The 21979-nt window shown below is 50.9% G+C and overlaps 1 protein-coding gene across 1 annotated transcript in view; it reads left to right on the top strand.

Moving 5' to 3' along the window:
- The window catches only part of PRRC2A (proline rich coiled-coil 2A), a 1005169-nt gene that overhangs the window by 154507 nt on the left and 828683 nt on the right, over positions 1–21979 (top strand). Inside the window, exon 6 of the mRNA XM_086919885.1 lies at positions 15353–15496. Coding sequence (XP_086776011.1) covers positions 15353–15496 — 144 coding nt within the window. The remainder of the gene's footprint in view (positions 1–15352; positions 15497–21979) is intronic.

Below are 21979 nucleotides of genomic sequence, written 5' to 3' on the forward strand. Positions count from 1 at the left end.
TCATCCTGATCTTCCTCTTGTAGAGGTATCTTATGTGGAGAGACGCACAATGGAGATAAAGGTTCAAGCCCAGAACCACGTCTTTGTAGAAAAGAAGGCTTCGCCGTAGACGGCGTAGAATTTAAAGCCGTAGACGGTACCAAACCTGTACTTCTGTACATGTTGACAATTTTTGCGTCGACGGCCCTATATGTCCCTGATGGTCTTTTGAGGGAAGGTCCTGCATATCTTGCAGTCATAGCTTGAGGGTCCGGATACAGGCAGTAGATGCATTTTTTGTGAGATCTTCTGAGAAAAGCCAGAGCTTACCACAAGATTCCCAAGGCCTGAATAATGATTTCTTAGAGGAAGACATCCTAAAACTAAGAAATCTTGAAGAAACTTGATAAGAACTGAGCAGAGCTTAGGGAGACTCCCTTCAAACGACGTGCGGTAGAAAATCTGAGAGCCTGAACCTCTGAGGAGAACTTTCTGGTGGGTGCTGTCGCCTGATTGGCTGCAGTTTAGGCTATATATAATGACTCTGATAGTCATGCATGTGGAACTTTTTTATTTGTAGCTTGGGCTACTTTACTTCTTGGTTTCTTGTTACCAAGGTTTTTTGTTTGTTATGGCATATTTATTGCTTTTTTATGTACCGTGGGACTCCCACTCCGACGACGGGAAATTATTCAGACATGTGAATCTATGAAAGACACCAATACTGGAGAACCACAGATTACAGGTAAGTAACTTTTGTTCTTTTCTTTCTTTCCATCCTTATTGGCCCATGTATTTTCTTAACCTGAAACTGACAAAGTAGGAATGTCTCTAGATGCGGGTACCGGGGTTCATCAGAGGATGGGGATTTGAAACCGGTTTACAGTCTTGCCTCAGTACCTCGCCACCCTGTCCTGCATCAAAAGGTTACCAACCTCTTTATTCACAACTGTAACATGCCATTTATTAGACTGTCTGTTGATACAACTGTAGAAGATCTTAAAGAATCTTTGGTCAATGATAAATCAATCCGTATTTGTATAGCGCATCTTATCACCCCAGGGGTTATCCATGCACTGAGGCGAAGGGCACCTTAGTTGAAGATCCAGGTCTTGCGTCCCTTCCTAGAGTCTATGAGTGAGGGGGGAGTTTTGGAGGTGGAACGGGAGGACTTGGCAGCAAGGTACAAGGATTGACTTCCGCAACAGCTCTGCCGGATGCGGGGGCCATGTGCGAAAGAGGCAGATCGGAGTTGTCTGGTCGGCTAGTGGAAGTTCATGCAGAGGTTGATGTAGAAAGGTCTGGCATTGTGGATGGCATGGGTCAGCAGCTTGAACTGGCATCTTTTGTGGACAGTCATCCAGTGGAGGTTTATGAGGTGTGGGTGATGCAGGTCCATTTGGGGAGGTCGAGGATGAGTCTGGCTGCAGTGTTCTAAAGTGTCTGTAGTAGTTTGTGGAGATGGGAGATTGTACCGCTGTATAGAGCGTTACCGTAGTCCAGTCAGCTGGTGATGAGAGCTGGAGTCACTGATTTCCTGGTGTTGACTGGGATCCATCTGAAGAACCTACGAAGCATGCAGAGGGTTTGGAAGCAGGAGGAGGCTACTACGTTGATCTGGTTCTTGCCCCAGTATTGGAACTTTCATAGATTCCCATAGCTTGTATCATTCCTCGTCTGAATGGGAGCCTTGGTAAATATAAAATACCATAGCGGTAGGTATAAAAGAGAAAGAAAGGCCTAGGCCTCTTCTCGTTTTGTAGCATATCCACCTCTTTTTGTAAAAGAGACCAAAAATCTGCAACAAACAATCTGAATAGCCTCACCCCATAGAACCCTCCTGAGAGAGCCTCAGATTGTCTACCTCACGTTGTGCTTAGGGAGTCTCCACTGAGCTCTGCTCAGATTTCTCTTCAACTTTTTCATTTCAACTGTATTCTCTTCAGGAAGCTGGTTTTCCCTTGTTTCATCATCGGACATGGAGAAAAAAAGCCTTTTTAGAGCTTGTGCTACCTGCTGTAGAAGGAGGAGTTAGGTGAATGACCCTCATAAAAATGGCATTTATTGCTTGTATCCGGACCACAAGTTCTAGGTAAGATAAACATAAGGGTCCATGAGGGCTGTCTTTTTACCTGTTTCCAGAAGCTAAAATATAGAACAGATCCAGTCTCTAGTATAACAGTGATGACGCCTCGTCTGCTGTGTCCTCGTGAAGATCTGAGAAGGAATACAATCTCACCTGTTTCTTGTGAGCAGCGCACTCAAAACGCCTTCAAAAGACCTCCCATGGGTCTGACAGGCGCAGTCCAACTAAATCTCCTCACTGAGGTGTAAAGAAGAGGAAGGGTCTTACAAAGGAAATTCCTCAAAAAGCCTCTAATAAGACCTTCCCGGGATCTGACAGGCGCAGTACACCTGAATCTCCTCACCGAGGTGTAAAGGAGAGGAAGGGACTTATAACAGGAGAAACTGGTGTGAGGGAGTCTAGCTAAAACCTCTCTTCCTTGTGAGGAACGGCAGGAGAAAAAAGTCTCCATCATCGACGAAGATGACCGCATTGGCGGCGACGGCAGCGTCGACGGCAGTGTCGACGACGGCAGCGGCGACGACAATATCTACATTTTCTACGACCACTCTCTACGACAACCGTCTACGACCAGGTTGACTGATATGAAAAAATATTTCTACAGGAGAAGAGAGGAAGTGCCTTATGACTCTTGAAGTCACTTCACCTAGCAGGGTGACCACTCAATTACCCTCGCACCTCCTGCAAGAAGAGGACTCTGATGAGGATGGTCCTTTTGGTTATGCCCATAGCCCTTTGGAGCTGCTCATTAAGTGCCACGAGAAAGATTCTAAAGAGTGGTATCTAATGGAAGAAGTTTATAATCCTCTCCAGGACTACCGTAGAGATGATCGAGGGGAGTATGATCTGTATGCCGCTCTCCTTGTTGTCGGGCTTGCAGTGTGTTAGACGGGGACCTGGAGGGTCGGCCGAGTACAGGGGGAGAGGCCTCCGGTGAGGATCGTCTCCGGCGATCGTACAGACAAGTAACTTCCCCCCCACAAATGGACACCACACAAGGATAAGGTCTGCACACTTTATATAGGATTCTTGAGGCAAGGTTATCAACGATACAGTGGGGGCAGGCCACGAGGATCCTCCCAATTCTAGTCTCTGTAGGGTAAGGGGTAGCGGGACAGTCTGGGGTACCGGTCGGGTACCAGGGCGGCCAGAAGGTGCTCACAATCCTCGAGCTCGGAGGTCTGAAAGGTTGGGCCGCGGCAGCGCCAGCAGGCTAGGAGGAAAAGTCTCGGCAAGGAGGGCCGCGGCAGCGCCAGCAGGCTATGGTGTTAACTTCTTTGCAGAGGGGCCGCGGCAGCGCCAGCAGGCAAGAACGATGGTTCACAAGGATGGGCCGCGGCAGCGCCAGCAGGTCCAGACGAAGGTGCACGTTGCAGAGGGCCGCGGCAGCGCCAGCAGGCTTCAGAGATGGTTCACAAGGCAGGGCTGCGGCAGCGCCAGCAGTTCGTCAGGGATGAGTTCTTCAAGGTGTCTCTCGACTCCAGGATACAACTGCCCTCCTGCTCTGGAGCTGCCCCAGTTATAGGTCTGGTCTCCTTTGATGTCCGGACCCTCGCGCTTGGAGGTCGGGAGGTCCGGGATGAGGGAGTCCAGACACCCAGCAGGGGGGTGGAGCCAGCGCCCGGGGAGCCCGGGGGCGATCGGCACCTGGCGGGGGAGAGCCATCGACACTCCTCTCTCCCATTGACCTGCCAAGTGGTCTCTTCAGCCCCTGGGTGGATGGTGGTGCCTCGATGTCGGGGCCTGGCAGGCCCAGGGTTGGGGTCGAGCTGAGGCCACGCGGCCTCGTGGTGCAGGGTCCAAGATGGCGGCTGGGCCGGGGCAATGGTGCTGACGGAGGCCCGGGTCAGCCGATGCTGGGGTGTTCGGGAGCAGGTGTCCCGTTGGGGACGGATTGCGGGTTGCTTCGGTGGGTTGCAGAGGTGGTTCTTTCTGGGGACACCGGGGGAGCCGGCGTCCGAGTCTTCTCATGCGGGGAGGGAGCGGGCCTTTCACGAGGCCTGTCCAACACAGTGTATGCTATCAGACTTTAAACTGAGATTTCCAACATCAACTGCAGCTCCGAAACGGGACTCAGTCCCATTGTGCTGCCCTCTGTGTCTTTCACACCCTGGGTACCATCACCGCCACTGCAAAGAATAGACGATCCTCCACCAACTACTACTATTATCCATCAGAATGCTTTGGTTGATGACCAAGGGGATACGGAACTTCCAGACCCGCAGGCGAAGTGTGATGCTTATGATATTTCTACTCCTTCTCCTTCACCGGTCCCGGTGGATTCTCCTCTAGGGTATATTGGTATTTTGTCCACATTCTGATAGAAAGGGCTGCCAAGAGGTTTTGATCTACCTGAGGATAGCCCTGCTAGCCTAAACCGGGCTCTGCAATATTTCAAGCGGACGAGAGGAGGTATATGAATCCTGCAGCACCACTTACAGCACCCACAGATAGAGGGTAGACGTCTGGATAACCCTGGAAAGAGATTTTCCTCCAGGTCTAGTCTTCTCGTCAGGGCACCCAACGCTTTGGCAATTCTTGGTCGGTATGATAGTCAGATGTGGAGCGATCTGTCTCTTTTTTCAGGACCAGTTGCCAGGGTATTCTAAGGTGGAGGCAAAGAAGATTCTTCCTTAAGGAGAAATATTATCTTCTGAGATAATCGACTGTGCAATGGATATTGCAAACACAGCCTTCCGTTCTGTCTTCGTTGCCAAGGCGGACTACGTGGAAAGGTCCCCTTCCATGGAGCTAGGGGCAGAGGCCTTCCCTCCTACAGAGGAGGTAATAAAAACGTTTTTCTTCCTACTCGCAAGCCTCTGTCTTACTGGCCTCTGTATATTTAGCAACCGGGCCAATCGTCGTCTTTATCTCCCTCGAATTTTAGAGAGCGACAAGGGCGCCAGGGGAAGGATTCCTCGAAGCGCTAATAGTGGCTTGCTGGCTCTTCCTACTGCTCCTGCATCCCCAGTATTACCAGGGGGGGGCAGGATATCCCAATGGTTCCGAAGCTAGCAACAGATAACATCAGTTCGGTGGATTCTGATTGTAGTTCATGTTGGCTATTCTCTGGAATTCCAACATCAACCACCATCCAAAGCCCCGCGAGCCATCGAATCAAGGCATCTTCTTCTTCTACATCTAGAAGTTCATCAACTACTCCTCAAAGGAGTGATGGAACATCTCTCTCCTCCCTCTCTCCTCCCTCTCTCCTCCCTCTCCCTCTCCCTCTCCCTCTCCCTCTCCCTCTGCCTCTGCCTCAAATAGGTCTGTCATGAGTGGGAACTGGATCAGGACACTCTTGACAGGGTCTTCACCTGTTGGGGCACTCTGTTCATAGACCTGTTTGCTTCCCCAGACAACAGGAAATGCTGGTTCTATACAAGCAGGGGTCACCATCGCGGCTCGTTGGGGAATTCTCTTTCGATGGCCTGGTCAGGCACATTTGTTTACGCTTTTCCTCCGATTCCCCTGATTCCAAGGCTGCTCAGGAAAATCTGAAAGAGACACGTTAGTGATAGATTCCTTACCTTAGAATATCCCCAGGCGTCAGACTGGATCCGGAAATTTTTGCGTAGCAATACCCCTGCGCGCTGGTAGGCGTCGTCTGCGGCTCCGTGTCCGTCGTCGGCGTCGTGAGCGCCGGGATGACGTCGTCGGAGTACTTAGACGGCGCCCATGCGCGCTGACGTCAGTTCTTCTTTTTTCCGCGCCAGCTAGCGCAGATCCGGAAGAAGCTCTACCCCCAGTCACTTTTTGACTGAAAAGTTTTTGATCTCTTTTGATCTCTTTTAGTCGACTGTCTCGACTATCGGTGCCAGGGATGCCCGGGTTCAAGCCTTGCTCGAAGTGCGGCCGACTCATGTCGGTCACGGACCCCCATCGCTGGTGCCTGAAGTGCTTAGGCCTCGACCACGACGATCGAACCTGCGTCGACTGCTGGGCCCTGACGTCGAAGGCTAGGCGGGAGCGGTCCCGCAAGCGTCTCGAGCTGAGGCACTCGGCCCCGCGCCTCTCCAGGTCCCGGTCCCGGTCCCACGGGAGGTCGAGGGACAGGTCGCGAGGTCGGAGTCATCGACGTTCCGGAAGTGGACACCGATCGTCTGGTTCCAAGTCCTCAGGTAAGAGGCATGAGAGGTCGGAGCGACACCATCGGTCCTCCGACCCGCCCCGCTCGATGCGGCCGGGGACTCGGGCGACACCGCCCACGCGGCTCCGCGGGAGTCGCAAGCGTCGCCGCCTGCCCCACACCTTCGGGTCCCTGGGCACGGCGCGTCGCAGGAGGAGGTCGAGAGGTACCTCATGGCCATGAGGGCCCTCCCTCCTCAGTCGGTTCCCGTGGCGCCTTCGGGCCGATCGGCTCCGTCTGGAGGTCCTTCCGGGTCGGGCGCTTCGGCCCCGACGACGTCGGGTGCTTCGGGCCCGGCGCCGCTGGCGACTTCGGTCCCGGCGCCACGCGACCTCGCTGGATCCGGCTCCGGATCCGGGACCCCGCCGGTCGACCTTACGACCTCGCCGGCGCCGTCCCTTCAGGTGTCGTCCCCGGCAGCCGATGTGGTTGCCGACCCCAATGCTTCCTACGGTCCTGCTCAGGAGTCGGAGGGGCGCCGCTGGGCGCCGATTCCGTCGGCCTTTGGAGACTTCTATCTCCACGAGGAGGCCCTGGCTGTTAATCCTGGTCTCCAGGAGCCAGGTGACGAGGAGCAATGGGAGGGGTCCGAGGACCCTCTGGCACGTGATTGCCAGTCGCATCAGGACTGGACATATGAGCTTGGGGAGGCCAGTGGTATTGACACCTCACCAGACACTGGATTTACGTCGCCCCCGACTGTGGCTTCGGAGGCGGGTTCTGCTTACAGCGTAGTGTTGACGAAGGCAGCTAAGGCCTTAAACCTTCAGCTCCCCGTCGCGGCCGTGAGGACTAACCTCCTCACTGAGGTCCTCAAACAGCAGTCCGGCTCCACGGAGCCCCTCCTGCCGTTCAATGAGGCCTTGTGTGACGTTCTGCTGGGCACTTGGTCCAAGCCCGCCACAGGCCCACCCGTGTGGACAGGAACGTGGCCAGACGCTACCGCCCGGCACCGGGCGACCCATGCTTTTTGTCCACCCATCCCACCCCCGAGAGCCTGGTCATCCAGGCCTCTAACTCCCAAACCGCATTCCCGTCGGCCCCGCCCGACAGGGAATCCAAGAGATATGAGCAGTTCGGGAAGAAGGTCTTCTCGTCTGTGAGCCTAGGGCTACGGTCTGTGAACACCAACTGCCTCTTGGGCCGCTACACCCACACTCTGTGGGACACGGTTGCGGAGGTGCTGCCACAATGCCCTGAGGAGGTCAGGGCTAAACTCAGCCAAACCCTTGCGGACGGCCGAGATGCGGCACGCTTCTCTATCCGGTGTGGGCTGGATACCACGGACTCACTGGGCAGGGCGATGGCAACGACGGTGGCGGTTCGACGCCACGCCTGGTTGAGGTCCGCCAACTTCTCGGCCGATGTCCAGGCCACCCTCCTGGACATGCCGTTTGATGGCCGTCGCCTCTTCGGCGACAAGGCAGACCATGCGCTGGAACGTTTCAAGGACTCCAGGGCCACGGCCAAGTCCTTGGGCCTTACGGCCCCACGCCAGCAATCGGGTGCCTTTCGCTCCTTTCGTGGCCACGGAAGGGGCGCCCCACCACGGACCGTCAGCCACGCGCCGCAGAATGTTCAGCAACGCGGTGGCGGCCGTGGGAACCGCCGTGGCGGTGGTCGGGGCCAGCGGCGAGGCCAGTCCACACCTCCCTCTGCAGCCCCCGCCTCAAAACCTTCCTAGTCCGAGTTTTCAGGCCCATGTGATGCCTGTGGGAGGCAGGGTTCGCCATCACCTCTCCCACTGGCATACAGTCACTTCGGACAGGTGGGTGCTGCAAATTGTCCGAAGGGGTTTCTCCCTCCCCTTCGAGTCTTCCCCTCCATCCATGCCACCTCAGTACCACCGTGTGTCGGGGGATCACTTGCAACTTCTGCAAGAGGAGGTTTCGGCCCTCTTGGCCAAGAGGGCCATCGAGCGCGTTCCTGGGCCAGAAGTAGGACGTGGTTGTTACTCCCACTACTTTCTGGTACCCAAGAAGGCCAAAGGGGGCCTACGCCCTATCTTGGATCTGCGGAACGTCAACGGCTTCCTCCGGACGGAGAAGTTCAAGATGCTCACTTTGGCTCAGGTCCTGGCTGCCCTGGACCCGGGAGACTGGATGGTAGCGTTGGACTTGCCTATTTCCACATCCCCGTCCTGCCGGCCCACCGGCGTTACCTACGGTTCATGGTAGGCCAAGAGCACTTTCAGTTTACCGTGCTCCCCTTCGGCCTTGCCAGCGCCCCGCGGGTGTTCACGAAGGTGATGGCGGTGGTCGCAGCCCATCTGCGCAGGCAGGGGATATCAGTCTTCCCCTACCTCGACGACTGGTTGTTGAAGGCGGGCTCGCCCCAGTCAGTCGTCAGCCACCTCCAGACTACGGCCGACCTCCTGCACTTGCTGGGGTTCTCCATCAATGTGCCGAAGTCACACCTGTGTCCCTCTCAAAAGCTCCTCTTCATCGGAGCGGTTCTCGACTCGGCGCAGTTTCGGGTTTACCCACCCGAACAGCGGGTTCGGGATATTCAGGCTCTGATTCCTGTCTTCAGGCCGTTATCCCGGGTCTTGGTCAGGTTGACGCTGCGGCTTCTGGGGCTGATGGCCTCCTGCATCCTTCTGGTGCGTCACGCCAGGTGGCGGATGCGGGCTCTGCAGTGGGACCTGAAGTTTCAATGGGCCCAGCATCAGGGCAACCTGTCCGATCATGTCCTGATCTCAGAGGGCACTGCGAAGCAACTGCAGTGGTGGCTCACGGACCGCGACTGGGTCAGTGGCAGACCCCTCTCCCTACCCCAGCCGGAGCACGTAGTTGTGACGGACGCGTCCCTCCAGGGCTGGGGAGGCCACATGGGAGAGGCGGAGATCAGGGGCCTCTGGTCTCCGGCGGAGTCCCGGCTCCACATCAACCTTCTGGAGCTGCAGGCGATTCGTCTTGCGCTGAAGGCATTCCTCCCCTCTGTCAAGGGGAGCGTAGTGCAAGTGTTCACCGACAACACCACCGCCATGTGGTACTGCAACAAACAGGGCGGTGTGGGGTCGTGGACCCTCTGCCAGGAGGCTCTGCGCCTCTGGCAGTGGCTGGAACATCAGGGCGTGACCCTGGTGGTTCAACACCTGGCAGGCTCTCTGAATGCCAGGGCGGACGAACTCAGCCGCCGGTGCATGATGGATCACGAATGGCTTCTGAACTCGGACGTGGCGCAAGGTCTCTTTCGACAGTGGGGAGAGCCTTGGTTAGATCTATTCGCCACAGAAGAGAACGCGCAATGTCAGCAGTTCTGCGCGTTGGAGTTTCCAAGGCGGCACTCGCTCGGAGACGCTTTTCGTCGCGAGTGGAGCTACGGTCTGTTGTACGCCTTTCCGCCTATACCACTTCTGCCCAGAGTGCTGAAGAAGATCAGGCGCGACCGGGCCCAGGTCGTCCTTGTGGCTCCGGACTGGGCACGAAGATACTGGTATCCCGAGCTACTCAGCATGTCAGTCGATCCCCCGATTCGTCTGCCTCTTCGGGAGGACCTTCTGTCGCAGCAGCAGGGGACGGTCCTGCACCCGAACCTGTCCAGTCTCCACCTACAAGCTTGGAGATTGAGCGGCGGCAGTTGAGGCCATTTGACTTGCCTCCCGAAGTCTGTGATATCATTCTGGCAGCCAGGCGTCCCTCCACAAAGTCGGTATACGCCTGCCGGTGGAACAGATTTGTGGCATGGTGCACAGCAAAGGCTGTGGATCCTCTCTCTGCACCCCTTTCGGAAGTGCTGCTCTTTCTTCTTTCCCTTGCCCAGCAGGGCTCTGCTCTGGGCACTCTTAAAGGGTACCTTTCCGCTCTATCAGCCTTCTTGAGGCTACCAGATCAGCCTTCTTTATTCAAGTCCCCTATTGTGAGTAGATTTCTGAAGGGCATCACGCACATGTTCCCTCCTGTTCCCTTCGTGATGCCCCAGTGGGACTTGAATCTGGTTCTCACCTATCTGATGTGTGCTCCCTTTGAGCCTCTTCATAACTGCCCTCTTCATCTCCTTACTCTAAAGACGGCCTTCCTGGTTGCCATCACCTCTGCCAGGAGGGTGAGTGAGCTCCAGGCTCTTTCTTCTTCTCCACCTTTCCTGTCTGTTCATCCTGATAAGGTGGTGTTACGTACACGACCTTCCTTTCTGCCCAAGGTTGTCACGGCCTTCCACATCGGGCAGTCCATCACTTTGCCCACCTTCTTTCCGCCTCCGCATCCCTCGAAAGAGGAGGAGAGGCTCCACCGTCTGGATCCAAAACGTGCGCTCTCCTACTACCTAGATCGCACACGCCAATTCCGGGTGGATGACCAACTCTTCGTTGGTTACGTGGGCGCGAAGAAGGGAAAGGCTGTGCACAAGAGGACCATCTCTAGGTGGATCATCTTGTGTATCCAAGCATGTTACTCCATGGCGAGGAAGGAGCCCCCGGCTGGATTGCGGGCTCATTCCACTCGGGCCACGGCAACGACAACTGCCCTGGGCCGCGGTGTCCCCCTGCAGGACATCTGTCAGGCAGCCACGTGGGCCTCGCTGCACACGTTCGCAAGACACTACTGCCTGGACAGTCAAGTCCGGAGGGATGGCTTCTTTGGCCGTTCCGTCCTCCAGGACTTTCTGGTGTGATATTGGTTCGCAGACCCACCACCGGGGTTCGTATTGCTGGGGTATCTATTCTAAGGTAAGGAATCTATCACTAACGTGTCTCTTTCAGATGCACAAGTTACTACTTGTGTAACGATATATCTGTAAGAGACATTAGTTAGTGATAGATTCCTTACCGCCCACCCATCCTCCCCGTTCTGCGAACCGATATCTAGGGTTAAGGTCATCCCCTTTCAGGGCCCTAGTTTCATGGCACCAGTGTTAGTTCTATCATGGCTCTGCGTATCTGGCGCGGAAAAGCTGTGTTATCAGAACTGACGTCAGCGCGCATGGGCGCCGTCTAAGTACTCCGACGTCATCCCGGCGCTCACGACGCCGACGACGGACGCGGAGCCGCAGACGACGCCTACCAGCGCGCAGGGGTATTGCTACGCAAAAATTTCCGGATCCAGTCTGACGCCTGGGGATATTCTAAGGTAAGGAATCTATCACTAACTAATGTCTCTTACAGATATATCGTTACACAAGTAGTAACTTGTGCTTCAAGACAGAACCCTCTACACTGATTTTAATTGCACCAGCGTGGCCCCGCCAATTCTGGTTCACAGAACTTCTCCTGCTCTCTCCGTATCAGCCGGTTCACCTACATCCCATTCCATCTCTGTTGACAGTGAAATGGGAAAGTTTCTGCTTATGGTGTCACCGAGAAAACCTCCATCCGTTCTCTTCTGTTCCTCATCAGATATTGCATAACATCCTATCTGGCCAAGTCAAGCCTGGCACATTCCTCCATCAAGGTTCATCTGGCGGCTATTTCTAGATTCAGGCGGACAGCCTCCTGTCCTTATCTGTGGTCCGCTATGATTGTCAAACAATTCCTAACGGGTCTTTTCAGGGTTTTCCCTCCAGTTCGGCCTCCGCCTCCAATGTGGCATCTCAATTTGGTTCTGGCTCATCTCATTAGACCTCATTTCGAGCCTGTTCAAAGAGCGGATTTAAAGTTTTTATCGTGGAAGTTGGCTCTCCTCTTGGCTTTGACGTCAGCTAAGAGAGTTGGGGAGCTGCAAGCTCTCTCCATTTGGAACCCTTTTTACAGTTCAAAAACGACTCTAATTCTAAGAACAAATCCGAAATTTATTCCAAAGGTCCCTTCGGATTTCCATTTGAACGAGCCTGTAGTTCTGAAAGCTTTTTTCCCTCGACCCACGTCTCCAGCAGAGAGGAATCTACATTCCTTGGATGTCCAGAGATGTCTTAAATTCTATCTGTAACGCACAAAGGATTTCAGAAAATCTTCACAACTCTTTGTGGCTTATAGTGCTCCTCAAAGAGTTTCCCCTTTCAAAACAAGGAATCTCACTTTGGATTTCAAGTGCAATCCATTATTGCCACCAAGTGGCGGCTAAGCCGCTAGAAAGACATGTAGGAGCTCACTCAACGAGATCAGTCTCATCCTCTGCTGCTCTCTAAGCTGGAGTTCCTATCAAAGACATTTGTAGGGCAGCTACATGGAGCAGTGCCCACACGTTCACAAAGCATTACTGCTTGGACTCTTCCACAAGGAGTGAGGCGGCAGTTGGACAATCTCGTCCAATGAGTGGTGAGCTTTCCCTTCTATCCCTCCTTCCTATGATTGCACATTTTGTATCTGAGAATGTTTACTGACTACTGTTTCAATGGCTTTTTTGCTTCTTACAACAGTATGTATATTGAAGCTTATGTCACAAAATGTGCTTTCATAGCTTACTTCTAGCTACTCTTAATATACAGAAGGCAAGAGGGGATTTTGCGCATAAATAGTGTATTATAATATCAAAGAACGTAGGGCCCTCTAGTTAATTCTCTAAGGTAAGATACAACCCTTGCCTACAGTTGTGGCCACAGACAAACTATGTATGTCTTTTTAAACAATTAAGAAATTCTCAACCTGAGCAATATTAGGGAGATATCTAAGACTCAATCAACTAAAGAATACTCTTCAATTCAATAACAGTAAATATCAATAGAAGTGTTTTTCCAATAAGTCTTCTTTATTTCTTCATTTTCTTTCAGTCACTCAGTACTATTCTTCCAATATTTTCATAACATATTGTTCCATGCCATGCCAACACGTGTTTCGTCCAGCCTTGCAGCCAATGGACTTCGTCAGGGCAGTAATTATTACTATGATCTGTAGATTGGCGAAACCACAAGGAGTTCAAAATATTTTTAATCCTATTTCTTCAAGAAGAATATCCTTCCCGGATTAGTATGCTTCTGAATGGTAATATATGTGTATATCAGATGACCGCGTCCTCCGCTTCGATTAGAAGTTCACCGTAGTGGGTGCATCCACTCGGAAGATAAGGGGTAAAGACTTCTAAAATTATCTGGTAAAAAGTTTACAATCTCGGCATCTGGGAGTCTTTTCAATACTGGCGTCTAGAAGCATACTAATACGGGATTCTTAGATATCTCCCTAGTATTGCTCAGGTTGAGAATTTCTTAATTGCTAACTACTCTTGATACAAGCTATGGGAATCTATGAAAGTTCCAATACTGGGACAAGAAAACAAGTGTCTTACCTGTAACTTTGGTTCCCCAGTATTGGTAACTTTCATAGATTCCCATGCGCCCACCCTCCTCCCCTGGGAAAGCTCAGCCTTTAGCAGATGTGGTTACTGTTACACAACGGCTACGAAAATCTGAGGCTCTGAGGCTCTCTCAGGAGGGTTCTATGGGGTGAGTCTATTCTGATTGGTTGTTGCAAGTTTTTGGTCTCTTTAACAAAAAGAGTTGTTTATGCTACAAAATGAGATGAGGCCTAGGCCTTTCTTTCTCTTTTGTACCTACTGCTATGGTATTTTCTATTTACAGAGGCTCCCATTCCGACGACTGGGAATGATACAAGCTATGGGAATCTATGAAAGTTACCAATACTGGGGAACCAAAGTTACAGGTAAGTAACTTGTTTTCTTCATGGAGAGATTGCTGTCCCAGCTGATGTCGAGGTTGCAGGAGTGGGTGATGAGGGTATGGGAGGGTCACTGCTTGTCGTCCAATGAGGAGGTGTTATTCCCAAAGTTGAGCACTTCCATCTTGTCCGCGCTCCGATTTAGGCAGTTGGATCTCATCCAGTCAATGATGTTGGTCTTGATGTTCTGGAAGTGGATTCGGGTTGTGGTGGGTTTCGGCCATGCGAATTGGGATTAGCAGAGTCTAGTCAGCATATGTAGGAGTTTGTGTTGAGTCCATGGGTATGGGCGATGTTGGCCAGTTAAATCATGTAGGCGTTGAAAAGGGTGGGGCTGAGGGAGGATCCTTTGAGGACTCTGCAAATGTTGCTCTTCGGTTCGGAGGTGAAAGGCGGTAAGTGGATTTTCTGTGTGTCCTGTGAGGAAGGAGGTCATCCACTTGAAGATGTTTCCTCTGATGCGGGTGGATTCGGGTAATGAGTGTGTGGTATGATGTGTTGAAGGACGCTGAGAGGTCGTGGAGGATTAGGGCTGCAGTCTCCCCACAGTGGAAGATGGATCAGATTTTGTTGGTTGTGGGCATTAAAGCGGTCTCGGTGCTGTGGTTGGAGTGGAAGCTGGACTGAATGGCTTCAAAGATTGTGTTCTTCCAGATGGTCTGTGAGCTGGTGGTTGATGGGTTTCTCCAGGACTTTGACCAGGAAGAGGAGCAGCGAGATGGGGGCGGTAATTATTGAGCTCACTGTGGTTCAGGAAGGGTTTGACCTCCATGTGTTTCCAGGCGTTGGAGAAGGTGGCTGTAGAGATGGATGAGTTGAGGATGTCAGTGAGGGCGCTGCTGATTATCTTCTGTCCCAGTTCAAAGGGGGGTTGGGGTCTGTTGGTGCTCCGGAGTGGATGGAGTCCAATTATTGCTGCAGTGATTGGCGCAGAGTTCATTAGGTGAGGTGGTGTGGGAGCTGCCAGTGATTGTCAGGAGGTGGTTGAGGCTGGTAGGCTGCAGGTCGAAGTTGCTGTAGGTGTCTGCTATCTTATTGTCGAAGTAGTCCGCCAGGGAGTCACAGAGGCTTTGGGACGGGCTAATAATGGTCTCAATGGCCGCTTTGCAGAAGAATGATGGCCCTTGTATTTTCTTGATTTTAAAATAACAGGGTATTTAAATATGTCACCTCTATTCAGCCAGCTGTTCTATAACATGCTTTAGAAAGTTAAACAGAATTGGGGTGGGCACGAGTTTCCTTTCACCATGGACACAGTAGGCGAGGCAGAAATTAAAGTTTGACTCTTGTCACAGTGACATCAAATGGCAGTTTCAAGAGCTGCTCATCTTGCCACTAACATATGCCCACTTTGCGATGTGTATGCTTGCCAGAATGGAAAGTAGTTAACGTGAAATGTGATTTAGCCTCTTTGTTATTCACTGTCGAGTAACACAGCACTGCCAACACTTTCCCAGTCATTTGACAGAAACCGTTCTAGCGGTAAAGACATTTCAGGTCTAGAAATGGGTATTCTACCATCAAATGTGATTCGAGAGCTTGATATTGCATTACAGTAACCTCTAATTTGATGCAGTATAAACTATCTTTCTGCGTCTGTCATGATATGCAGGTGGAAAGGGATCAAGCCAACTGTCGCCATTCTCTCGAGAGGAATTTCCTACCCTACAAGCGGCTGGAGACCAGGACAAGGCTGGCAAAGAAAAGGACACTACAGATCAGTTGTCTGGGCCAGGACCAAACCTCCGCCCCCAAAGTGAGTCGCACTAGCATATCCTTCAGTCTTACCTACTCGTGCTTGTCCAGACCCCCTGCTTCAACAGGGATAATTATTAGGTCTGTGAAATTATCCTTCTTTTCTTCATATTTTTGCTTTTGCCCACCACAACATACAGCAAGTGGCCATCGACCAGCCCTCTTTATCCATTAGTTTCATGTGTTCACTTTGAGTGGCTGCACAAACCCTGTGCGCTGGTCAACGTATGCTTTTAAAGTGCATTTTTGAAATGTAAATTTTAAATACATTCTATTTGTTTTGCCTGTGCTTTTGGTGTCTTCTCAAATGGTAATTTATTTCTGGTCTCCCTATTAAAGTTGCTGCTATCCAGTTTTTAAATGAAATCATGACTTACCATGATTTACATACGTGGTTTGTGTGCGATTTGTTTTTGTCTCCTTCCCCAAGAATAGTCATAATATTGGTGTTAATGAAAATAATTGTGGTATTTAAAGAAAATAGTAAAAAGGCCATGCAAGTAAATGCTCACAAAATAGAAATATTATAGTAAGAGGTGGTCCCAATGCACCAATTCTTCAGAACGCACAAAGATTAAAGCATATTTCGACAAAATAACACTAGTACAATTATAGATTGCTTGTTCAATGTTATTTTTTCACATTAAACGTTAGAATGCTTGTCAATCAGCACATAATTAGGAAAGCTGTACACACCAAGTGCCCCACAGCAGTCGGAGAAAGGAGAGGGAGGGTTATGTGCATCAAGTGAGGGTTGTAAAGAAAAGATAGTGACATCTAATTCATCACAATAATGTATTACAATAGAAATGACTCGTTGAAGCCCCAAACTGGATTGTTAGTTTGATTACAGTGCCATGATTAGAAATACATTATCACAGTTACAAATCACTGTTGATGGAAAATTGGCATAGGAGAGTAACACAGTTGACATTTCAACCCCCAATAGAAGGTAGCCTAAAAGGATCCTCACTGCAGGCTCTTCCTCAGGACTAAACCAAAATGGCACCTGGGGATAGATATAAGACGTGCTTAGTATTGCGTATATGGGCATGGGTTCAAAAATAGCGAAGGGTAGAAAAGAAAATAATTTACAATAAACCACCCTTGAGCCTAAGTGGTATAGTTGAAGTCGGTCCTATAGGCACCAAAGGGCAGAAAGCGGATAGTTGGCACCTGCAAAACAAGTGGAGGGCCATCGGGATATATCCCACAGTGTAGAAAATTCTCAGACTTAAACACTGTAATGAATCCAACTTACTGTGCAAAAAATGTACATACTCTACACACAAAAATGTGATAGAATCCTATTTAAATGACCAAGGACTGCAAGGTTCCAATACTTTTGTCAAATAAATCTAAGAAAAGGCGAGAAGAAATGGAGGACCCATTATAAAAACAGCTGTGTATTTCTAAAAGAGAGGTCTGTAATGCCTGAATAGAAGAATGCATACCTAAAGTAATCGTGCAAAAGTCACTGCTTCAAAATGCCAATTTGTGCTCACAGCCTGTGAATACAAAAAAAAGGGGAAACTAGTCGTACGCACCATGCGAAAATGAAAAGGAGGCTCACGTGTCCGAACGGACACAACTATAAGAGGGAGAGAAGCGCACTTCGCCCCAGTATTGAAACTTTTATACATTCCCATGCTTTGTATCATTCCCCGTCGTCGGAATGGGAGCCTCGGTAAATAGAAAATACCTTAGTAATAAGCACAAAGTGATAAAATAGGCCTAGGCCTCATCTCATTTTGTAGCTTATCCACCTCTTTTTGTAAAAGAGACCAAATTCTTGCAGTAGCCAATCGGAGCAGCCTCACCCCACAGAACCTTCCTGAGAGCCTCAGATTTTCTACCGCACGTTGTGCAAGGGAGTCTCCATTGAGCTCTGCTCAATTTTCTTCACTTCTGAGGATTTTTCTTCAACTTTTGCCTATTTTTTCGTCATGTCTGACAAGAAGAAAGCACTTTTTAGAGCCTGTGCTACTTGCTCAAAAAAAAAGTTGTTTGTTGAGGACAAACATGAAGACTGCATATACTGCTTATATCCGGATCATAAGGCCATGGACTGCAAGATTTGCAGAATCTTCTCCACCAAGACCTTGAGGGACAGAGGGACGTCTCCTCACTTGGCTACAGAAAATGAAAGCCCGCAAGGAACTTATGTCTTGTGACAGTGAGGGCTCCTCTTCGATGGTGTCATCAAGAAAATCGAAGAAGAGGGGTAGGTCTCCCCCTACTACATCTGAGGAGCCCGATGACGAGGCCTTACCTGGGACCTCTGATAGGTCTGATAGGCCTGCTTCCCAAAAATCTCCTCACCACGGTGAAAAGGAAAGGCAGGGAAAGCTTGGAGTCGCAACCTTCAAAAAAGGCTAAGAAGATCGTCCCTGTGACTTCACCACTCTCTGACAAGGATAGAGGGGTGAAAAAGCCTTCTACTGCGACTCAGGAGGTTGTTTCAGACAAGAAACAGCGTTCGTCGACGGTAAAAACCACAGGTACGTCAACGATTTCCGTCAAGAAAGACTTGTCTGTAAAATTGGCCTCGTCGACGGGCTCGTCGACGACGGCTGCGACAACGGCACCTGCGCCGTCGACTATGTTTAAGACGCCTGATGCCTGTTTGTCGTCGACGAAAATGACTTTCTCCACATCGACGACGATGACGACGAGAGTCGCTCCGGCAACGACGACTAGGACAACGTCGACCACGACCATGTCGACGACACCTGTCACCTTGCTGCTGACGACTAGCTCGTCGACGGTCCTGTCGACTATCCAACCATCGTCGACGATGACCATCTCCCCGTCGACGACTCAATCCTCGACGACGGGCGCAGTTTTTGTCGGCGCCCCCGTCGACGAAACAGTCTCTGAAGATACTACCGTCGACGACGATTCCGTCGACGACTGGAAATTTTTTTTTTCACACAAAGAGACAAATAACACCGGAAATGACATCTCCACGACAGGTCCAACGGTTTCCTCCTACCCTATTGCTGGATGAGGACTCTGAAGAAGAGGCTTATAGCGATTTTGGCCATGCTTATAGCCCTTCTGACTTACAAGTAAAAATACAAGACATCAGTTCTGAGGAAGGGGAAATGGAGCAACAACAATATGTTCCGCAGGATTATTATGAACAGGAAATGCCAAGCATGCAGGTTCCTTTGCAAAAACCTCCACGTCAATCTCAGCAGGAGATGGTGGCGATGCCATCCACTCATCTCTGATCTACAACTAATGTTTCAGGACTATCTGAGGCGATTTCCTACTCCTCAGGAGGTTCAACAGGTATGCCCTCCTACAGCTCCACCTCAATTATCACAGCCTGTGGCAGGACACTTTGCCTTCAAGAGGGCGTGACACGGAGCCCGTAGAACATCCACAAGAGGTGGTGCCCATTAGGGACGATACAGATAATGCCTCATCGGATGTAGATCAGCAAGTGGACCCTGACCAAGACCAGAATGTAGACTGGAATCAGGAAGACCTTCGAGATCCAGATGTCACAGGGCCTGATACCGCAATCTCTCCAGATATCGGAGGCTTTCACAACTTGATGGAACGAGCTTCCAAGAGATTTGGTCTTCCGGTTACCACAGTTCAGTCCGAATGTTTTTTGTACGATTTCAAAGAACCATTCCGGAAATCCGTACGTTCAATCCCCATCATTGAACATGTTTGGTCTGAAGGCCTAAAGGCTATGCAGAATCCGGCCACGGTCCTCTCGCTGCTCCCCAGACTGGAGAAGGAATATAAGGCGCCAGAGGGCAGCCCGGCATGTCTACTAGGTCAACCAAAACCGGACTCGGTCATTTCCCAGGCCGCACAGACGACGCCACCGGATAAAGAGGGCAGGCGTTTGGACAATGTTGGAAAAAGATTATCCACAATGGCCAGCCTCCTCGTTAGGGCGGCTAATGCTTTGGCGATTCTGGGGAGATACGATCGCCAGATGTGGTGTGACCTCTCCCCGTTCGTGGAAGAACTTCAGGATGCATCTAAGGACGAGGTAAAAAAGATCTTACTGGAAGGAGAGCGAGCCTCTTCTGAGGTAATAGACTGTGTTATGGATATAGCAACTACGGCATTCCGAGCGCTTGCCGGCTCGGCAGTTCTGAGACACCAGGGTTAGTTGAGAGCCACGTGGTTCAGACAGGAGGTACAAAATAAAATTCTAGATCTGCCATACGATGGGGAGATGTTATTTGGCAAACACGTGGATGACGCCCTACAGGGCATAAAGAAAGAAAGATACGGATACGGCCAAGTCCTTAGGAACTTTACAATACCGCAAAGTGCCCTTCAAAGGAGGAAGAGGAAGAGGATTCTCCTCTTATAGAGGCGGCAATCAGCACCGCTACTCTTCCAGCTCACAACCTGGCCAAACATACAAACCCCAGTATTCTCAGAGGGGTTCTTTCTCTCGCCAGCCGCCGAGAGGACGACAAGGGCAGCAGAGGCGAGATAATACCAAGAGACAATAGCGGCCAGGTGGCTCTTTCTACTGTTCCTGTGCCCTCATTAACACCAGTGGGGGGCAGGATTGCCCATTGCCTCAACAACTGGATGGTCATAACAGACCAGTGGGTCCTAAACATCATCAAGAAAGGACACACGTTGGAGTTCCAAGATCTTCCTCCAACGAGGGCTCCAGACGCCTTTACACCCAAACATCTGAAACTCCTTCATCTCGAGGTCCACCAACTCTTCACCAAGGGGGCAATAGAACCTGTACCTCTCTCCCAAAAAGGGAAAGGGTTCTATTCCAAGTTCTTCCTGGTTCGGAAGACGAAGGACAAGTGGCGTCCGATCTTAGATCTACGGCAGCTCAACACTTCTCATTAAGTTGTCCTTCAGGATGATCACTCTTCAGGACATCCTCCGCCTTCTCAATCCAGGGGACTACATGGCGACCCTAGATTTGGAAGACGCTTACTTCCATGTACCCATTCATCCAGCTCACAGGCAATATCTTCGATTTACAGTAGGCAAGAGCCATTTTCAATTCAAAGTACTGCCTTTTGGTCTCCGGTCCGCTCCGCGGATCTTTACAAAGGTACTGGCTCCGGTGGCAGCCTTTCCCAGAAAGCAGTCTTTCGAAGTCTTCCCATATCTGGACGATTGACTGCTAAAGGCTCCTTCGTTCCAAGAGGCGTCCAGGGCAGTCACGAGCTGCAGACAGCTGTTCGAGCAACTGGGCCTTCGGCTCAACAGAGAAAAATCGATTTTGCACCCCTCCAAAACAGCGAAGTTTTTGGGTGCGATCCTAAACACGGAGTGCTGCCGGGCTTTTCCTTCGGAAGAGCGCCAGACCAAGCTAATTCTTTCAGCTCGCGTTCTACAAACACGGAAGTTTCTGTCAGTTCGCAAATACATATTGCTTCTCGGATCGATATCATCCTGCATACCATTTGTACCACACTGCAGGCTGCGAATGCGTCCACTGCAGGAACAGTTGGACAAACAATGGCGTCAGGTGACCGGCTCCTTCGACGACAGGATTGTCATCACTCCGGAAATGCGGAAAGCAAGCAGCTGGTGGTTGCTAAAAGACAATCTTTCAATAGCTTTACCATTCCAACTTCCACCATCTCCCATGGAATTGACAACCGATGCTTCCATGAGGGATGGGGAGCGGTCCTCCAAGAACTAAAGGTCAGTGGTCATTGGAGCCCAGTCCAAGTCAAGTTCCACATCAATCTACTTGAACTTATGGCCATTCGTCTAGCCTTACAGGCTTTCCTTCCAAGGATCCGCAACCGTTCAGTGCTGGTTCGTACAGACGACACCACAGCCATGCACTACATAAACAAGCAAGGCGGAACGAGATCTTGCACCCTTTCGAAGGAAGCACAGAGGCTTTGGAATTGGGTGATCCAACACAACATCACCCTTTCAGCGGAACATCTGGCGGGAACACTCAATGCCACAGCGGACGCTTTGAGTCGCCAAAAGACTATCAGCCACGAATGAGAACTGGATCAGACCATTCTAGAGGAACTGTTTGCACGTTGGGGGACCCCAACCATCGATCTGTTTGCAACTCCCCAAAACGCCAAATGCCAGTCCTATGCAAACAGGGTTCACCATCGGGAATCCTTGGGGAATGCGCTTCTGATTGCCTGGTACAGCGCATTTGTTTACGCCTTTCCTCTTATTCCGCTGATCCCGAGACTGATCCGCAAGCTCAAGGCGGAACCGTGCAGAATGATTCTGATCGCACCAGCATGGCCCAGGCAGTTCTGGTACACAGAACTTCTTCTCCTCTCCCAAGATCAACCAATTCTCCTGCGTCCTGTTCCGTCACTGTTGACAATGGCTCACTGACAGGTTCTGCATCCAGACCTGAAGTCACTACGATTGTCAGCGTGGCTCGAGAGTTCCAGGGTTTAAATCTTTCAGGAGAATGTAAAGACATTTTGGCCCATGCCCGAGCGCCTAGTACGAACAAAACCTATCGGGCTAAGTTGAAGAG

The sequence above is a fragment of the Lissotriton vulgaris genome, chromosome 5 (assembly GCF_964263255.1).
Source record: "Lissotriton vulgaris chromosome 5, aLisVul1.2, whole genome shotgun sequence".
Lineage (NCBI taxonomy): Eukaryota > Metazoa > Chordata > Amphibia > Caudata > Salamandridae > Lissotriton > Lissotriton vulgaris.